The 20,395-nt window shown below is 36.2% G+C and overlaps 1 protein-coding gene and 1 long non-coding RNA gene across 2 annotated transcripts; both read left to right on the top strand.

Moving 5' to 3' along the window:
• Window positions 1-1,367: 1,367 nt before the first annotated feature.
• On the top strand, window positions 1,368-8,402 carry LOC311305944 (zinc finger CCHC domain-containing protein 24-like). The gene is made up of 3 exons (XM_084434000.1): window positions 1,368-1,498; window positions 5,284-5,444; window positions 7,510-8,402. Exons 2-3 carry the CDS (start codon window positions 5,304-5,306, stop codon window positions 7,615-7,617), a joined length of 249 nt encoding a protein of 82 aa, XP_084290126.1. The 5' UTR covers window positions 1,368-1,498; window positions 5,284-5,303; the 3' UTR covers window positions 7,618-8,402.
• A 4,218-nt stretch (window positions 8,403-12,620) lies between these two features.
• On the top strand, window positions 12,621-18,299 carry LOC311305947. The gene is made up of 3 exons (XR_014630104.1): window positions 12,621-12,788; window positions 15,421-15,585; window positions 17,134-18,299. It is a non-coding gene; the product is annotated as an uncharacterized lncRNA (long non-coding RNA).
• Window positions 18,300-20,395: the final 2,096 nt, after the last annotated feature.

The raw sequence follows: 20,395 nt of genomic DNA, 5'->3' as shown, positions 1-20,395 counted from the left end.
TGTAATATAAACAAGGGCACACGCACATACACACTCACTCACTCTCACACACACACACACACACACACACACACACACACACACACACACACACACACACACACACACACACACAAAAACGTTCCTGAGATTCAATATCTTTTTGACAGAATGTACATTGCTATCCAAATGAAACCTTAAATGATAATGATTATACATAGTGTGTATATGATGATTATAAATGTCTATATAAGTGTGTTGAGATCACGTGATCAGGTGTAGATTCTGCCCTCTGCTGCTCATGTGAGTCCATTACAGGCTGATGAAAGAAAAGCTCTTGAACTTTGTGGAATGTGAAACTCCTGTGGGTGTGTGTCTTTCCTTTTCCTTTTCAGCTTCAGTTTCATATTTACATTAACATATTACCATAAATAGTATTTCATATTGTAAGAAACATGGAAGAGATGGAATCTGAGATATGGTTTTAGTATAGCAGATTTGTGTGAGGATCAGGGCAAGCCTTGACATTTTATAAAAATGGTGTTTTGCTCTTTTATCTGTAAGTTTATGACGTTCATTCACCTGTCAGGACGCAGGACCATGACCAGTTTTCCACTGTTCGCTTCTGAAGCCAAACCCTTTCATTTCTAATCAAGTTTCTATTCGAGTGAAAGGACTGACGTCACGACTCACGTGACACATGAGGAAGCTAAGCCTGTTTCGTTTTCATGAAAATGATGTATTTGTTTATATTGTAAAACTGGCATGTTCAAGTCTCAGGTCTGCATTAGTCAGAAACTGTCCTGTGAAATCAAGAGGCTTTTCTCTGTTGCTTTACATCTAAACACACACCTTGCACTCATTAAAAACAACTGTAATAAAGTTCTCCATAAACTAAACAGATATTAGGCTATAATTCATTCAGATGTCTGGCATTCTTACAAAAACTACCATAGTAAACATAGCTTCCAGCAAAATACCATAGATCTTAGTGTTCAAAAGGGGTATCGACTGGAAACACCCCAGGTAATGTTGAGTCAGGTGCGAAAGATAAACTCTACCACAGACAGCACTAATTATAATATATTAAATTACATGATAGTGTATTATTATATTACATTAGATTTTATACACACACACACACACACACACACACACACACACACACATATATATAAATAAAAACTTAGATGCGATTAATCCCGATTAATCAATTTGACAGCACTTATTATATAACATTATATTGTATTATATTATATTTTTGCAATTTACTAGACTAGAAGTTACTTATATGGATAGTTAAACTAAAATGAGTAACTATTAGATTACTTAGTAATTCAAAACAAATAGGCATAGTAAAATTCCCGAATTATCGCGTCCAGATAACAACCCAAACAACATCATCATTCACGGCACACGCCTCTTGGATAGAAGAGCGTATATATACAGACTGACGCCTCCCTTCCTCATCCAGAACAAACTCTCCAGATCCATTCCTCACATCACATCACATATCCAAGTAAGTACAATCATTTTCTATGTTAAAACATCAATGTATCGAGTGTTTGGTGCGTTTGCTCTGTTATTATGGCAAGCCGTTTTAACATTTAATCCTTAAAACCTACTAGTCTCTATTTTCATGCTACTAGTACTTATTCATTAACTTATTCAATAGATACTAGTACCTATTTATTATACTAGTATTTATTCCAAATGTTACTAAGCTTTTTTATTTTACTTGTAAGATTTTTAATTGAACTCTACAGTGGCCGTTCTGACTAGTCATACCATAAGACGAGTAAAAAACGAGTTGTGACTAGTAAGATAAGAAATGTGACTAGTTACAATTAAAAAATATAGGCTACTAGACTAGTGTCTAATAAATAAGTAGAAGTAGGCTGCCTAACGAATAGTAGAAATAGGTACTAGTATCGGATGAAAAGTAATTGTATACAATAAATAAGTACTAGCATCTAATGAATTAGTAATATTTAAAAAATATACTAGTCAATATTGGAATTGAAGTTTGATTGATTAGACTAAGAATGGCGAGAACAGCTTTAGATCAGGCACACTGGGGTCCTCAGCTGGGAATCATCACTTCTCTAGGGCTGCGTTCCAGTCCACTTTTAGACACACACTTGTGAACTTCCCTACGCACTTCCCCTCGGGGGAATCCCTGCCGCCATTTTGAAGTGCGTTCCACTTCATGAAGTGGACGAGGGAAGTTTAGCCTATATGGACACACCCTCGTTCCCTCGATTTTGACCGAGGGAGCGAGTCTAAGGCCCTGTCCCAAATGGCACACTTCATATGCACTTTCGGTCTTGTGGACTTACAATGGCTGCCGCGTGCACGTGTCCGTTAAGTCCGTGAGACCGTAAGTGTCCCATATTTGTCATTTTAGGCCTCAGACAGGTGCTCACGAGCACCCCCCTTTGCGGTCGATATGCGCCCTCGATGCGCACTTTGGCCGAGCCCGCAGACTTCTTCCCGACAGTCAAAGCGGCATGACGTCACAATCGTGCGGACTCGTATAGGAAGACCACGAGTGCTTAGGGTGCCATTTGGGACAGGGCCTAATTCATATGTACACTTCAGGCAGCTCCACATACCACAATGCAACACGATTGTGACGTCACCGCAGATCTCGTCTAATCACCGCCACCACAAAAAACTCTATGATATATTAATTATATATTTTTTAAATTTAAAACAACCCAAACACACCTATATACTTTTGGATGCTGCATGAAACACATTCTTAAAGGGAAAAAAAGTTTAAATAATAGCCCATTGCAGTTTCTGCTAGTGATGGGCGATACTGCAAATATCGGTATCGATCCGATACCAAGTAAATACAGGGCCAGTATCGCCGATACCGATACAGATACTTTTTCATTTTAAAAGCATGCACTTGAACTTGTATGCACTTTCCTGTGCTAGAGCAGTGTGTCATGATTTATGAGGTGAATGCATCATTAATATGCTAAATCTGAACGTTTTCATGACTACTAAATATTTTTTGATTTGTGTTTTCAACTCGCCTGTAATTAGTCAGTGACTTTTACAAAACTACCCTAATTATAGTACTAGCTTACTACTAGCCTACTAGTACTAGCCTACTGTTCAAAAGTTTGGGCTCTGTAAGATTTTTTATTCTCTTCTGCATTTATTTGATCAAAAATACAGTAAAAACTGTAATATTACAATTTAACATAGGCTATTTGTTTTCCTATGCCATAGTAAACTGTACGTAAATATAGTAACTGAATTTTCGGCATCATTACTCCAGTCATGATGATATTTCATTTTAATATGCTGATTTGCTGCTCAGGAAACATTTCTTATTATTATCAATGTTGAAATCGCGCTATTCGTTTGATCTCCGATCTCAATCACGTGACACGGTTATAACAAAGAAAGCGTTTGAATTCACCGCAGAATTAATAACATCAAAGCGAGTTTAATTGGAAGCATTGTAATAATTCGTTGCAGAATTCTGTTATAAACCACCGATATCAGCTCAACCAGCGCTGACGCGGAAATCAGGACAACCTTAAAATCTTCCACCCAACTCGGAAAAGACAAAGCGAATTACAAACTCTATCGCAACATTTATTGCCAAATAACTTCCAGTTGTTTAATTAATAAAATAGGAAGTAAATTCATTATGGATCATTTCTAATACTTTGCTTTTAAAGTATCAAGTAATCACACAGTGAGAATTTTGTTTTAAATTTGTAGCCTATAGATAAAAAAGATGCATCGATTATCGCCTAGAGATTCACAGCCCTAATATAAGTGTGTTGAGATCACGTGATCAGCTGTAGATTCTGCCCTCTGCTGCTCATGTGAGTCCATTACAGGCTGATTAAAGAAAAATGTTGCTTTACATCTGACACACAAACCTTTGCACTCATTAAAAACAACTCTAATAAAGTTCTCCATAAACGGCCCTATTGAGCAGCAGCAGGTTTATATGGAGCTGGTGCAGTGACGTGAGAGATGCTTCTGATTAAATCACTTATTAGTCACACAGAGCTCATATCTGTCGTATTCTCTAGTCTATTGCGTGAGTAAAAAAAGATTATCCCACAATATCCAACACAAATAAGTCCTCAAATACAACACTGACTCTGGAATTATTAGAAATGCAGCTTGAATGATTTCAGAAAGATGTTTAAAGCATCTCAACGATCCTGAGCCAACCGCAGACTCATCATGACTAAACACTCGTAATAACCACAGCAGAGCAAAGAGATTAAAGACGTGTGTGTGTCAAACACAGATGCTTGTGCGCAGATTCAATTATAAAGCTTCATTCAAACAAATCAGTCCTTTAAATCTGAAACAGACCTGCGTATGTTTGTGTGAAAGAAGACAGTTTACACTGATATTCACTATAGTGCTTCTTCTGGCAACATCTAAACTGCAACATGAGACATCTTGAATTGTATTCCACAGTTCAGAATGTTACTGTGATGTAACATCAAATATTCTAATGCAACAACTGTAACACTGTAACAGCGTAACGTAACGTTTACATTAAGAACTGCAACATCGCAATACTGTAACAGTTTGACAAATACAGCGCTGGGGTTCCACAAAAACACGAAATGAAACATTATTAAAGATTGAAAACCTCTATGACACATATAACACTATTAATATTTACCAACCAATGTACAGTATACCATTCAAAAGTTTGGAATAATTACGATTTTTTTAATGTTTTTGAAAGACATATTTTATTCTCATTAAGGCAAGTCTGCATTTATTTGATAAAAAATACAGTAAAACCAGTGAAATATTATTATAATGTAAAATAGCTGTTATGTGAATATACAGTAAAGTGTAATTTATTCCTGTGATCAAAGCTGAATGTTCAGCATAATTACTCCAGTCTTCAGTGTCACATGATCCTTCAGAAATGATTCTGATATGAGGATTTGATGCTTAAGAAACATTTATGATTATTATCAATGTTGAAAATGTGTTTTTGTGGAAAATGTGACACACTTCATTTTTTCAGGATTCTCAGGATTTTCAGGACGAATAGAAAGTTCAAAAGAGCAGCATTTATTTGAAATGGAAATATTTTGTAACATTATAAATGTCTTTACTGTCATTTTGATCAGTTTAACTCATCCTTGATGAATAAAAGTATTGTTTTCTCACTGATCCTGAACTTTTGATAGTGTATATGGTACTTTCAGTGTGTGATTCAGTCATTTATTTTTAGTCGAGTCACATTTCTCATTTGTAAGTCTACTGATGAACTAAAGATTGTTTTCTTACCAGGCTCGTGCTAAAGAGGTCTGATGGCGGATCAGGATGATGAGAGGTGTTTCGGGGAGTACCAGTGTCCCAAATGCAAGAGGAAATGGATGAGTGGGAACTCGTGGCCGAACATGGGTCAGGAGTGCATCAAATGCCACATCAACGTCCTTGCTCACATACAGGTGAACAGACGCTCACTTTAGACTGAAAAACTGCATTTCTGCCATCAGGTTAGAGTTTGTTCTCTGGTTCAAGGATCTTAACATCCTTGAAACAAGATACTTTAGCAAAAATTAAATGATATATTGCTGAATTATTTAAAGGGGTGGTTGATTATGATTTGACTTTTCTAACTTTAGTTAGTGTGTAATGTTGCTGTTTGAGCATAAACAACATCTGCAAAGTTACGACGCTCAAAGTTCACAGCAAAGGGAGATATTTGCTTTTAAAGAAATCGCTTTTTAAGGACTACAACAAACGGCTGGTAGAGACTACACGAGCTTCCTCCCGGGTTAGCGACATCACCAACCCTAAAATTTACATAAACCCCGCCCCCTGAACACAATTTATAGATTATCATGACAGAATATGCTAATCAGTGACTAGAAGATAACTACACATCAGCTTCATAAATTCATCAACTAACCATTCAGAAATGTCCTGTTGCTTCTACATGTTGTCACTTCTTCTTGAGTCTCTCCATCATTGTCTGACTCCAGTTTGAACATAAAAGACTAAAAGTTTTAGAAATTTTCAGTGCGTGTTTGTGTGAGGTAAAAGGACACGAGCTCTTGTAGCTCCGCCCCCTGTGCCGGGAGCAGCAGCTCATTTGCATTTAAAGGGACAGACACAAAAACGGTGTGTTTTTGCTCACCCTCAAAAAGTGACAATTTTAACATCCAATTTAAAAATATCTGTGGGGTATTTTGAGCTAAAACTTCACACACACACTCTGGGGACATCAGAGACTTATTTTACATCTTGTGAAAAGGGCATTATACCACCCCTTTAAAGTGTAAACCTAACAAAACTCAGTGAAGTGTCTGCTTTAAAAATTCGGTAAAAAAAAATATACTGATTCACTTTATGCAATCTGACTTTTCAAGTAAATGCTTCTTATTTTAAAGAAGTTTTTTTTTTTTTTTTTTTTTACTAGAAAACAAGACTGTACTATAAAACAAAAGATACTGATCATATCAGACTGTTAATTTCTGTGTTTATTTTCCGTCTGGTCCATACAAACACAACTGCATTACAGCTTACGGCTCAGGAACTCAGCGAATGTTTGCAAGCTTTCTGGAGTTTCTTTATTGAAGAATCTGTACAAAATGAGCCGCTAAAGAACATCTAAATTCATCTGAACAGACTTGAAACCGTTAAAAGTTGGCGGGCGTCTGTTTGTTATTAATCAGGACTTCAGAAACTGGAGACACTGATGTAATAGAGGTCTTTTGGCTCAAGATGAAGCTTTCATGAGGGACTTTGCAGTGTGTTTGGCAGGTTGTGAAGTTATGAACCGGGTAGAAAACACTTGATCGAGTCGGATCTGCTCTCCTTAACGCTCCTGATGTCCCCTTTTCCTTTGTAATGTTCACCAGATGTTCTTCTGTATTGTAAATGTTGCTTTTAAGATTTATGCGGACATCATGGCTGCTTTTTGGCTTTTTAAAACCAGGAAATATTTTAAAAGAGGCCATGTTAATCCCTTTTACAAAGTCTTGGTTTTGAGTCTACTAGAACAGGTTTTCCAGCTTGAATGTTGATTATTCTCCTCATATTCTCCATTGTTGCGGCTCCTCTCTTCCCAGTCTGTCAGTAACGCTCTGTTTACTTCCTGTCTCTATGAAGCCCCTCCTTCTGAAAAGCAGAAGGTCGGCTGGAGCAGTGTGTTGTGATTGGTCGAGCGATTCGAGTGTGTTTGGAAATGTTCCGCCCCTTACCATAACCGCCAGTTTAACACACTACTAACTAACTCAACCAGGCCCCGCCCCTTTATTCTGCGCATTAATTATTAAAATGAGGAATATTGTGACGTGTTCCCGGAAGAAACTCAAGACTACAGTGGAGGCGTTTCAGGGGTTCAGAAACACTGACACTGATATAGAGAAGAACTCCCGAAACCTTTCTCATGCTCAAACACCAACATTACACACTCAAGAAAGATGATAGCAGAATAGTCGCTCTTTAAGAGAAATATTTCTCTAGGGATGAGCGTAAGGATTTCAGATCTTTCCTCTGTGTTTGCAGCGTCCTCTGGAGAAACCCGACGGCCTGGACAAATCAGACCCGAACAAAGAACATCTTCAGCATCTCTGTGAGAAGTGTAAGAAGCTCGGGCACAACTGTCGTCGCTGAACTCTGACCCCCGGCATCCTGAAGACGCCCAGATACACCCTCATTCACCTCGTGCTCCACGCAATCTGCTCCACTTTAGCTGGACAATAAACACTGATTCATGACTGATTTAAAGCAGAACTCTGAGTAAATGAAACTGAAATGGTGTCGGCAGCATTTATGTAATATGTTGATTGCCACAGAATATATAGAAATATTTAACAATAAAGCTGTGTTTGTTAAAGTAAATGGAGCACCACAATTAAAACTCATCACTGATGAATTAAAAAAAGAAAAAATTATATTTCTTGCTTATGTTTTATCACTAATCATTCATATAATTTTAATGCTTTTATTTTATGAAGCTTTATGCCTGCCTGGACTGCAGCTGATTGACTTTTGTGCTTGCTGTTTAGATGAGGGCAAAAGTCTGTAAGTTTCCAACAGACAGACCACAATGTCTCAGAATAAAGTGTAACGAATGTTATCTTAGCTAAACATCTCTCAGTGTTCGGGCTAACACCTCAGAGTCTGAAAACATGAAAACTAGATATGTTTGTGTCTGCTTCGATGCAGTAGCACACTTACTGTGAAAAGAGGAACTTTGCTCTGTTTCGATAAGCAACTGTATAATAGGGAGATTTATATCTGTACAGGTCAGTCTATAGCTTGGACTCTTGCTCTTTCACAGCCTGTCTTTTATTTATTAAACTTTTAATCCCTATTATGGCTGAATTAATTTTACTATTCATTTATTATTTGATTGTCTGCTTTTAAGAAATAAAATAAAATTTGACTCAATCATCAGACTGGATCTCCTCCTTACATCAAACACTAAACTCAAACACAAAATTCTGAAAAAACAAACAAACTGGCCCTTCTCATTTAATGTGCTGTGAGATAATGTGATTTAATGTGCTTGTGTTCAGTAAGTTCACTTAAATGGCAATTAAAATGACCTATTAATTGTCATTTAAGTGAAATTACTGAACTTAAATATACAAGTTTGATCAAAATGATCATTCTAGAAGAAAATTTCAGATGGCACTTACAGGCTTTTGCATCTGAATATATATATATATAGTGTTAATGGTGCTCAGTGGTTATCAGGTTGCTGTGAATTGCAGGATTTAAAATAATCCAAGATATTTGAAAATGAACAAAGACTTTTGCTTTTACTGTTTCAACCCCCCTCTTTCTTACCCCAAGGATAATTTGGAAAGAGGTGCTGATAGTGATCAAGGCCTGTAGGAAATTGATATAAATAGATAAAAAAAGTATAATATGAAACCATGTGTATTTAAAATATTAAAATGTCATAAATAAAAATATATAATTTCTATATCACTGCATCACATTATTTTTGCTTCCAATACTTTATAATAGTAGTAAGTAAAAATATCTTATGATAATCTGCTCTTTGGAGCGGGGTAAGTTGTCACACTGTTCAGAACTCCAACACTAGAGGCTCTATCTCAAAAATCAAAAAGCCACTTTGTGTGACTTCTTCTGTAGTCAACTTCCTGTTCACATGTGGTCAAGATCACTCTAATCTGAGGTTAGCTCAATTCTCTTATTTTTCTGCTAAAAAAGTAAAAGATTTGCACTTTACATTTTATGCAGTACAACTTTGTTAGGTATGAATGTTAAAAAAAATATATTATTTTGCACAAAGTAGAGGAGAAAATAATGTGTCTTTTGATACTTTAGCTAAAGTGCTATGTTGAGCAATAACTTTGAGATTTTTGCCAACGTTAGCACACGTCAGTTTGGGGCAAGTCGTCACATGTGACAACTTGCCCCTGTACAAATAAACACATAGAACATGCTCAGAAAACATTGTGATATTGTAATTTATTTGTAGTTGCAATAAGGTTTTTGAAGGAAAGGCAGGGATTAAGGAAGGAAAGACAGGAAGGAAGGAAGTTAGAAATGATCAACGAAAGACAGAGCATGACAGTACACCACCTGACATCATGTTAAAGGCAGTCAGGCAGGTGAAGTTGCAGAACAAAATCAAAATCTGGACCTACGAAGAACAAGGCAGCTAAAATAAGAAAAATCATACAAGAGTCCTCATCAGATGATGAAGAGTTCTGCCTCGTCTGTGTAGAGACATTTTCAAACAGTCGTCCAAAGGAGACCTGGGTAAAATGTGTAAAATGCAACAATTGGACCCATGATGCACCTCAGGCCAGCAATTTATGTGTGCCAGAATTGTGACTCTGAAGATGAGTCTGATTAGTCAGATCCAGGGCATCTGGTTTCAGTAATCATGGATCTATGTGTAAACCAGAGAACATTCAAAGTAAAGTGGTCTTGCCACTTAATGCGTTTAAATTTGAAATGTGTATTGTTTGGATTGAAATAATTGTTTTCCCAGATTCTCCAGGCACGATTGTTTATATTTCCAGCTCTGGTTTGAATTAAAAAATTAAAATCGATATTCACAATTAAGTAGTTGTGTTGTTATTTTTGGATAATCTAGTGTGACAACTCATCCACCGATGGGGCAAACTATCACAAGTGCACTCTCTCTATTCAACAGTCTACAACTCCGTAATGAGATAAGATATGAAGATGTTATGAATACAACATATGTGCCCAAGACTTCCTTCTTTCATTTGGTATGACATTTATACCATTGTGATGTATGGCGCTCAGTAAGTGTTAGACAGTGTGACAACATGCCCCGCTCTCCCCCATACCATACATGATAGAATAGACAACATTCCAATATAATATACCACAACAGCTTACATTCCTCTTAATACGCAAATATTTACACAAATTTAAAATTAAACCATTAGTAAAGGATTATTAACTGTAAATGCCCAAATTACAATGCAAATCCAACAAGTGCTTGTCAAAGGCAGGTATTGCATTTTGTTTATTTGCAATTAAAAAAACAAAAAAAAAAAAAACAATGTTCCTGAGATTCAATATCTTTTTGACAGAATGTGCATGAATTACTGCACAAATGAAACCCTAAATGATAGTGATTATACATGTCTATATAAGAGTGTTGAGATCACATGATCAGGTGTAGATTCTGGTGCTCATGTGAGTCCATTACTGATTAAAGAAGAGTTCTTGAACTTTGTGGAATGTGAAACTCATGTGGGTGTGTGTCTTTGCTTTTCCTTTACAGCTTCAGTTTCATATTTACACTAACATAAATAGTATTTCATATTGTAAGAAGCATGGAAGAGATGGAATCTGAGATATAGTTTTAGTATAGCAGAGTTGTGTGAGGATCAGGGCAAGCCTTGCCTTTTCTTAGTAATGGTGTTTCCCTCTTTTACCTGGAAGTTGATGACGTTCATTCACCTGTCAGGACACACAACCATCCCATACAGAAAAAATATATAAAAAATATTTTAAAGTGTCAAAAATATATGTGGCATATATTCCAAATACATTGAAATATATTTGCATTGTTGTTCACTTATATTTATCATTTTGAAAAATATATGATGTTAAGTGTGAAATATATTTACATTTATAACATGTAATGTAAAATATATGACAAAATATATGGTCATAAAATGTTTAGTTTGCTAAAGAAGGGTCGAAAATGTATTTTGATCATAGTAATTCCTCTACCTTTTCCCCTATACACAACAGTAGGCTACCATATTTCACTACTGTATTATGACACACAGCTATAATACTGTATAATATATAATAATAACTATAATTTAAATGACTGCAATGTAAAATGACAGATAGTTGCTTTCCTAGGACTATTAGGCCATATTAGGTGGCACGCACCTACTAAGTGCAATTATTAGATTTATTGTTGTGTTTTATTGACATCTTTCCTGAAGTCATTTAAATGTTGAAAATATGCACAATATTTATGATGCAAGTATAACAGTGACACTCCAACAGTGAAGTGCAAGTGCACTTAAACAATAAAAAGATTTAAAATGAAATAAATAAAAATGTAAAAAATAAATTGAAAATGTGTTGTTTGTTTGTGAAAATGTTAACTTTTTAAATTTCAAAATATATTTCAAATGAAACAATTTGCAAAAGTTAAAACAAATATGAACATATATGTTGTTAGTAAATATATTGACATATAAATATATTCACATATTTAACTAAAATATATTTTCAAAAAAATAAAAATATATATTTACATATATTTAACTAAAATATATTTATTGGGCCAATTTCGAATATTTGCATATATTCCAAAAATATATTTCAAAATATATTCTGAAAATATATTTCAAATATATTTATATTGTGTATGGGATGACCAGTTTCCCACTGTCCGCTTCTGAAGCCAAACCCTTTCATTTCTAAGTTTCTATTCGAGTGAAAGCACTGACGTCACGTGACACATGAGGAAGAGAAGCCGGCTTCGTTTTCATGACAATGATGTATTTGTTTATATTGTAAAACTGGCATGATCAAGACTCAGGTCTGCATTAGTCAGAAACTGTCCTGTGAAATCAAGAGGCTTTTCTCTGTTGCTTTACATCTGACACACACCTTTGCACTCATTAAAAAACAACTGTAATAAGTTGTAATAAACTGAACAGATATTATTAGGCTATAATTCATTCAGATGTCTGGCATTCTTACAAAAACTACCATAGTAAACATAGCTTCCAGCAAAATACCATAGATCTTAGTGTTCAAAAGGGGTATCGACTGGAAACACCCCAGGTAATGCTGAGTCAGGTGCGAAAGATAAACTCTACCACAGACAGCACTAATTATAATATATTAAATTACATGATAGTGTATTATTATATTATATTACATTACATTTTATATAAATTCACACACACACACACACACACACACACACACACACACACACACACACACACACACATATTATATAAACAAAAACTTAGATGCGATTACGATTTGACAGCACTAATTATATTATATTACATTACATTGTATTATTATATTATATTATGTTATATATTTGCAATTTACTAGACTAGAAGTTACTTATATGGATAGTTAAACTAAAATTAGTAACTATTAGATTACTTAGTATAATATTTATAGCACCGTCCTGGTAACAACCCAAACAACATCATCATTCACGGCACACGCGTCTTGGATAGAAGAGCGTATATATACAGACTGACGCCTCCCTTCCTCATCCAGAACAAACTCTCGAGATCCATTCCTCACATCACATCACATCACATATCCAAGTAAGTTTTGCTTTTACAATCGTTTTCTGTGTTTAGAAATTTCTCTGTTGTGCGTTTGCTCTCTTATTATGGCAAGCCGTTTTAACATTTAATCCTTAAAACCCACTAGTCTCTATTTTCATGCAACTGTTACTTATTTTTTAGATACTATCTATTCCATTAAGTACTAGTTCTTATTATTTAGATAGTAGTACATTTTTAAAAGATACTAGTATTATTTATTAGATGCAAATTCTTATTTTGTTCGATCTGCTACTCATTAGATAGATACTAGTATAAAATAGACACTAGTTTATTCATTAGATTCTAGTACTTATTTCGATAGTGACTGGTAACTATTCTTTTGTTAGTAGTAACATAGCCTATTTACATTTTTTGCCATTGACTTCTATGTGGATCTGTCATGATATCAACTATTCAGTTCTGACTTGTTGCCCAGCAAACACAGAACGTAGCCAACCTTCTAACAACGTTTTAACAACATGGCCAAAAGGTTGCTATAACTACGTTGTGTGGTGAAGTTGTTACAGCGTTGTCACAATGTTGACATTAAACCATCGTTCAGGGCCATTGCTTAAGGTTGTGCCTATCTGGACAACCACTGGACTACATAATGTACTCGTCACTGCCCTGAAGCGGGAAAATCAGCCTTTTAAATTCCAACCACCTGTTGTTGGGCTCATTGTGTTCTCATTCATCATCGAGCAAGGATACGTGAGTATTGCCTTTAGCCTAACAGTTACCTCAGCTATCAAACACAACCTACAGCTTTAATTTCTAATGTGATTAATGAAGCATAGCTCGCACTGTTTAGTTTTTCGTTTGATTTTTCCGCTATTTAGTCTCATTCGTTTCTTTGCTCCTCTGGATTTGTGGATGTTTCCCCGGTGACACCTCCTGCTTTCGGCTACTGTCTGTTTTGTTCATTAAATGTTCTGATCTGCCTTTGCTTTTCATGTTTTATTTATTATACTTAAAATAAATGTGTATTCGTTTATTTTTATGTTTATTTTTTTTCACAAATGTATGACTTTTGGAAGTGCAATTTGATTATATGCAATTTTAATAAAGTTGAATTAACGAAACCTTCTGTCATTTTTACTCTTTAAAGTGTAGGCTACACTTGCAGGTTTTGATAGCCCCATAATATAGATAAACAATAAATTATAAAAAGTATATAATTATCTAACAAAATACACCAATTAAAAATATTGCCAGAATGTCGTCTCTCAGTTGCTGAATGTCGCGCAACAACGTTGCTACAGCCCTGTCACGTCTTAAAATTCTACGTTGTTACAATGTTGCGAGCACAGCGACGTTGCCATAGCAGAAATGCAACGTGCCAGAGACGTTGCCACAACGTAAATGTGTTTGCTGGGTGTCACGTCTGGTTTCGTTTCATGCTTTAGTTTCATTTCTGTCATGTGATCCGCTGATCTAGTTATGTGATCCTGGTTTATTGTCTTGATTGTTCACAGATGTCCCTTGTGCCTTGTCTAGTCATTAGTATTGTTACAACATGTTTGTCTAGTGCCTGTAACCACTGTTGGGAAGTTTATGTCCATGTTTATGTTCACGTTTAAGTCTTGAGTTTCATGCCACCACGCCATGCTTTTGTTTTATATTTGATCTTGTTCTGTCTACTGTTAAACTGCACTCGGGTTCTGCAACCTCGTCTTAGTTAAAGTATGTATTTATTAGTAGTTATTTATTCGGTAGTAGCCTACTACTTATTGTTTCGATTCTAGTTCCTAAGATACTAGTACTTATTCAATAGATACTAGTACTTGGTCATTAGATAGCCTACCTATTAAAAAATCGAATGAATCTAGTAATATTTAAAAAATATACTAGTCAATATTGGAATTAAAGTTTGATTGATTATAATAAGATTTGCGAGAACAGCTTTAGATCAGGCACACTGGGGTCCTAAACTGGGACTCATTTTTATTTTTATTTATTTATTTATTTATTTATTTTTATTGACAAAAACAGCAACATACAAAACTCTCGTAGGGGAAAGAGAATATACATGCGTATTTACAAATGTTGTCAATATACAAAGGCTTAACCAAACAGAAAATAACAAAAAAACAAACCAAAGAGGGGGAGCTACTTCAAAATAGGCCTACACAAGTCAAAGGCAAAAAGGCTAAAGAAAACAAAATTAACATTTGGAGCGGCACACCTGGGGAGATTAATCAGAACACTAGTTTCCTAGATATGTCACTACATTTTTCTTGCAATTTTAGTATAAACTGGGACTCATGACTTCTCTGGGACTCATCACTTCACACACCGGCACCATCAGCATTAAAATCTAGTAACTTTGGCTTCTATGAAGTTGAAGGGAAAAAGGACCTGGACAAGAGCCACACTTTATGCAAGTAGATCCAATCTGCAACCAAATGGGCAACAAGACTGGTGTGACCCTCACGTTGTGCAATTGATAAGAGCTGCAACTTCTGTTACATACGAAACTCAAACATCCAACGGCAAACGAAACGAAAGTGAAACTGAAACTGCGCTATTCGTTCGAGCTCAGAACTCGCGGGCCGATCTCAATCACGTGACACTGTTATTACACAGCTCTCTCCATTCACAGCACAACTAAAGACTGTTTTCTTACCAGGCTCGCCCTAAAGGAGAGGGTCTGATGGCGGATCAGGATAATAAGAGGTGTTTCGGGGAGTACCAGTGTCCCAAATGCAACCGGACATGGATGAGTGGGAACTCGTGGCCAAACATGGGTCAGGAGTGCACCAAATGCCACATCAACGTCCTTGCTCACAAACAGGTGAACAGACGCTCACTTTAGACTGAAAATAGACTGAAGCTGTTCAGTTAGGGTAAAAAAAGTTACTTAGTTCACCTTTAAGGGGGTGCTTTGAATGCACAGACTGGTCTGTGTTCTTTGATGGACAGTGATCTGGACAGGATCTCTGAGAAAGTGACTTTACTGTGTCAATCAAGTCTTTAATTCTGTGTAAACAAATCAAAATCTTTCCCAATAACAAACCATGGGTCACCAGAGAAGTACATAGCTGCTATTAATAAGAAGAAAGCTGCTTTTCACAGTGATGAAAAAAAGAGGATTAAAGACGTTCTCTCCAATCTTAGGCTGAGCAGCTCTGAGGACTGTAGTCCAGTTAATCTTAACACTGAAGCTGTGTTTTACAGTGGATTTAGAACAGCTAAGGGGCGTTGTTAGGCACGACGCGGATTGCTTTATTTGATCACGACCACAGTTTGTTAGGTTTGCTAAGAAACATTTGTCACAGTGTCTGGTTTATGTTTCCTCGGGTGTCCACTAGAGGTCTCTTCCCCATACTGTCACCATTCACTCTGGAACTGCATTTCCCACAATCCTTTGTCTGTTCTCATCACTCGTGATTGCACTCAGCTGTTCCCTATCACATTGTTAGTGTCTGTGTATAAATACCCTGTCTGTTTTAGTCCTTGTCACAGAGTCATATCTGTTGATGACAAAAATAGGATAAATAAGATGATCAAGAGAGCTGGTTCAGTTATTGGTCTTACCCCAGACTTACTTGAGGTTATTGTGGAGAAGAGGATGAGGTCAAAACAAAAAAAAATCTTGCTTTTTGAAGGCCATTACACAATGTTTTTAAAGGACTCCGAAGCTCTTTCAGTGAGCGATTGGTAATGCCTCGGTGCTCTAGTGAGCGAATGAGAAGGTATTTTGTTCCTGCAGCGGTCAGATATTTCAACAAACACTGTTAATTGTTACATTTCTTTGCATTCTGCACTTTTGAATTGTGAAACTGAATCTTTTTTTAATAATGTCTCACTGGTTCTTAATCAGGTTTTAATAGTCTCTTAATGCAGGATTATTTATCTGTCTGTTACAGTAGTTGTGTATTGTGTTTGTTGGCTGTATGGTCTAAGTTGGTGGCAAACCAGTTTCCCTATCGGGATTAATAAAGATTTTCTAATATAATCTAAAGCAGCATTTCTGCCATTAGATTAGGGTTTGTTTTCTGGTTGCAATATCTTAAGTCCTTAAAACGAGATACTTTAGCAAAATTAAATGATGTATTGCTGAATTATTTAAAGTGTAAACATAACCTCAGTGAAGTTTCTGCTTTAAAAATTGGGTAAAAAAATAAACGGATTCACTTTGTGCAATCTGACTTTGTAAATGCTTCTTGTTTTAAAGATGTTTTTTTTTTTTTTACTGGAAAACAAGACATTAAACAAACAGCAACATTACACACTAAAGAAAGATGAACATGGAAATTAAAGCAGAATCGGTGCTCTATAAGAGAAATATTTCTCTAGGGATGAGCGGCAGGATTTAAAATCTTTCCTCTGTTGTTTGCAGACTCCTCTGGAGAAACCCGACGGCCTGGACAAATCTGACCTGAGCAAACATCATCCTCAGGAACTCTGTGAGAAGTGTAAGCAGCTCGGACGTTACTGTGGTCGAGATCGGTGGTGAACTCTGACCCCCGGCATCCTAAAGACGCCCAGATACACCCTCTATATGTACACCTTGTGCTAAAATCTGCTCCACTTTAGCTGAACAATATTCACTGATTCCTGATTTGAAGCAGAACTCCGAGTAAATGGTGTCGGCATCATTTATGCAATATGTTGATTTCCACAGAAAAAACATATTTTTAACAATAAATCTGTGGTTGTTAAAGTGAATGGTGCACCACCATTAAAACACCACTGATGAATTAAAAAAAGAAAAAAAATATTTCATGCTTATGTTTTATCATTAATCATTTATATCATTTGAAATGTATGTTTAATGCTTTTCTTTTATGAAGCTTTATGCCTCAGCTGTAGCTGATTGGCTTAGTGTGAACTTTTGTACTTGTTGTTTAGATGAGGGCAAAAGTCTGTAAGTTTCCAACAGACAGACCACAATGTCTCAGAATAAAGTGGTAAACGAATGTAATCTATAGCTAAACATCTCGCAGTGTTCGGGCTAACACCTCAGAGTTTGAAAACATGAAAACTAGATATGTTTGTGTCTGCTTCGATGCAATATACTGTGAAAAGAGGAACTTAACTCTGTTCCGATAAGCAACTATTTATTAGAGAGATTAATTTCTGTACAGGTCAGTCTATACCTTGGACTCAGACCTTGCTCTTTTTAAAGAGAGATCTCTCAAACTACTTTAATTATCTTTAAGCTAAGAATATTATACTCAGAGGTCCAGTTTCACAGACAGGGCTTAGATTAAGCCAGGATTAGGCCTTAGTTCAATTAGGGCATTTAAATAGCTTTTATTAACATGCATTAGAAAAAAAATGCATTACTGGTGTGCATCTTGAGACAAAACAATGGTACTGACATAAGATTGGTCAGTACAAGTTACATTCGGTTAAAACAGCTCAAAGATGCATTATAGTCTGGGAATATCTTAAACCTTGTCTGTGAAACCAGGGGAGAGTGTTTTAATTATATCTTACTTGGAAATATTAGCAGTTATTTTAACTGTTCAGTTTGTTTCTTTATTAAACTTTTAATCCTGATTATGGGTGAATTAATTTTACTCTTCATTTATTATTTGATTGTCTGCTTTTAAGAAATAAAATTTGACTTAATCATCTGACTGGATCTCCTCCTTACATCAACCACAAAACTTAAACACAAACTGACCCTCAATTCTCATTTAATGTGCTGTGAGATATATAATATCCCTCTGTAAGTGTTAATGGTGCATGTACCTTTTATTTGATATCAGGTTGCTGTGAAGTGTAAGATTTAAAATAATCCAAGATATTTGAAAATGAACATATAATTTGGAATTCCTAAAGGCACAGAGGTGCTGATAGTGATCAGGCCTGTAGGCCTAAATGCGTGTACATCGGGGGTCTACGAATTGTCACACCTTTAGTACAATGTAGGAAATTGTAATTATCTGATTGGTCTGTTTGATTGTCTCACATTTGGGTTTCGGTCACATGGTCACGGAAGAGATAAAAGAGAATTGTAACAGTTGCTCTGCCTCTCTTCTTATTCTCTGTATCTCTTTATTGGAGCTTTCTCTCTTTACCTCCTCTCTCTCTCTCTCTCTCTCTCTCTCTCTCTCTCTCTCTCTCTCTCTCTCTCTCTCTCTCTCTCTCTCTCTCTCTCTCTCTCTCTCTCTCTCTCTCTCTCTCTCTCTATCGGAGTGCATGCTGGGAGTGAGTGGAACGTTGTGAGTGTGAGCGTGAGTAGTGACTCGTGCTTGAGTTTTTTCCCTTCTTCTTTTCTATCGTTTTTTTTTTTTTTTTTTTTTTTTTTTATGGTTTAGAAGTTGTGATGTATTGTATGCTTGAAAGTTTTGCATTTGACACAGTAGAGATTCCGTACCTATAGTGCTGGGAATGTTGGGAAATGTTCGGGCGCGCATGTCTGCGAAAGCAGAGTCTTGAGCTGTGTCCCAAAGTGAAGGCTGCATCCTTCGAAGGACGCAGACTTCAAATGATGCAGCCTATGCGTCCTCCGAACGACGCACCATGTAGCCTTCGTAGGATTTCCTAATTGTGCAGCCAGGTGTTCCCGATTACCGCTCCAGGCGCCAAGCAACGGTGCGAGAGTATGCTGCCATCCTGATAATCCATTTGATATAATTGAGTAAACAGCTATGGAGCCAGAATTGGCTATTGTCATTTTTATGTTTTATATTTTACTGAAGGACATGGTACGGATGTTTCAGGTCATGTACTTTCGGCTTAGTCGATCGATTCAAATGTTCATTTATATCTTACCTTGATGTGATTTTGTAGGCTAGTGTATTATTTTTTATTATGCACATAAATAAACCATGGTAAAAATATTTACACAGGTTTTCAACCCTATTTGAATATAAAACCCAGTTGAATATAAAAAGTCCATGGCGAATGTTACTCCCGCTCTTCATCGACAGCTGTCAGTCACTGTTGCTAGGCGACAAGAACATTCCTCCGTAGGCTAGACCGGTCCGAGCGCTTCAGATGCGCCAAATGTGACGGAGCTGTAGTTAGCAACAATTTGTTAATATTGTGACAATAGGCCTACATTTTGTTACTTTAATTTTCAAAATAACCAGTGGTGATATGTAAGGAACTACATACTTCGTTAATACTCGAAGTAATTTTCCCACACAGGACAGCAACACTACAAAATTGTTATTTTAAAATATGATGCATTGTTTTACATTAAACTACACAAAATATAGTTTAAATGTATCAACCTTGAAAATATTCAGAAGTAAAATGCAACATATGCAGTAATATAAAAGCAGAACCATCATAAAAACCCTGACAAGTTTTTTTTCCTGCAGAATTCCTTTACTTTTACTCTTGATGCCTTAAGTACATTAGAGTATGCAAGATAATTTTGCTTAACTAAGGTTTGAAATATATGACTAGTAGTTTTTCCCCAATGTGGTATTAGTGGTTATTAAAAGTACTTTAGTGTAATAAAGTATCTCAATATTTATTCCATGAGTCAGCCCTGCAAACCTGTTGGTAGACAACTTGGTGGATAGTGAAAATATGTAGTCAAACACTCTGGAGACCATCCCAGATGATGTCCCACAAGCAGGAGGCCTTACCAGAGTCTCTATTGTGGAGCCCATCCCGGTCCAGCAGCACACCAGGGT

This window comes from Rutilus rutilus, assembly GCF_951802725.1.
Source record: "Rutilus rutilus genome assembly, chromosome: 16".
Taxonomy (NCBI): Eukaryota; Metazoa; Chordata; class Actinopteri; order Cypriniformes; family Leuciscidae; genus Rutilus; species Rutilus rutilus.
This window is presented reverse-complemented; position numbering and strand designations above follow the sequence as displayed.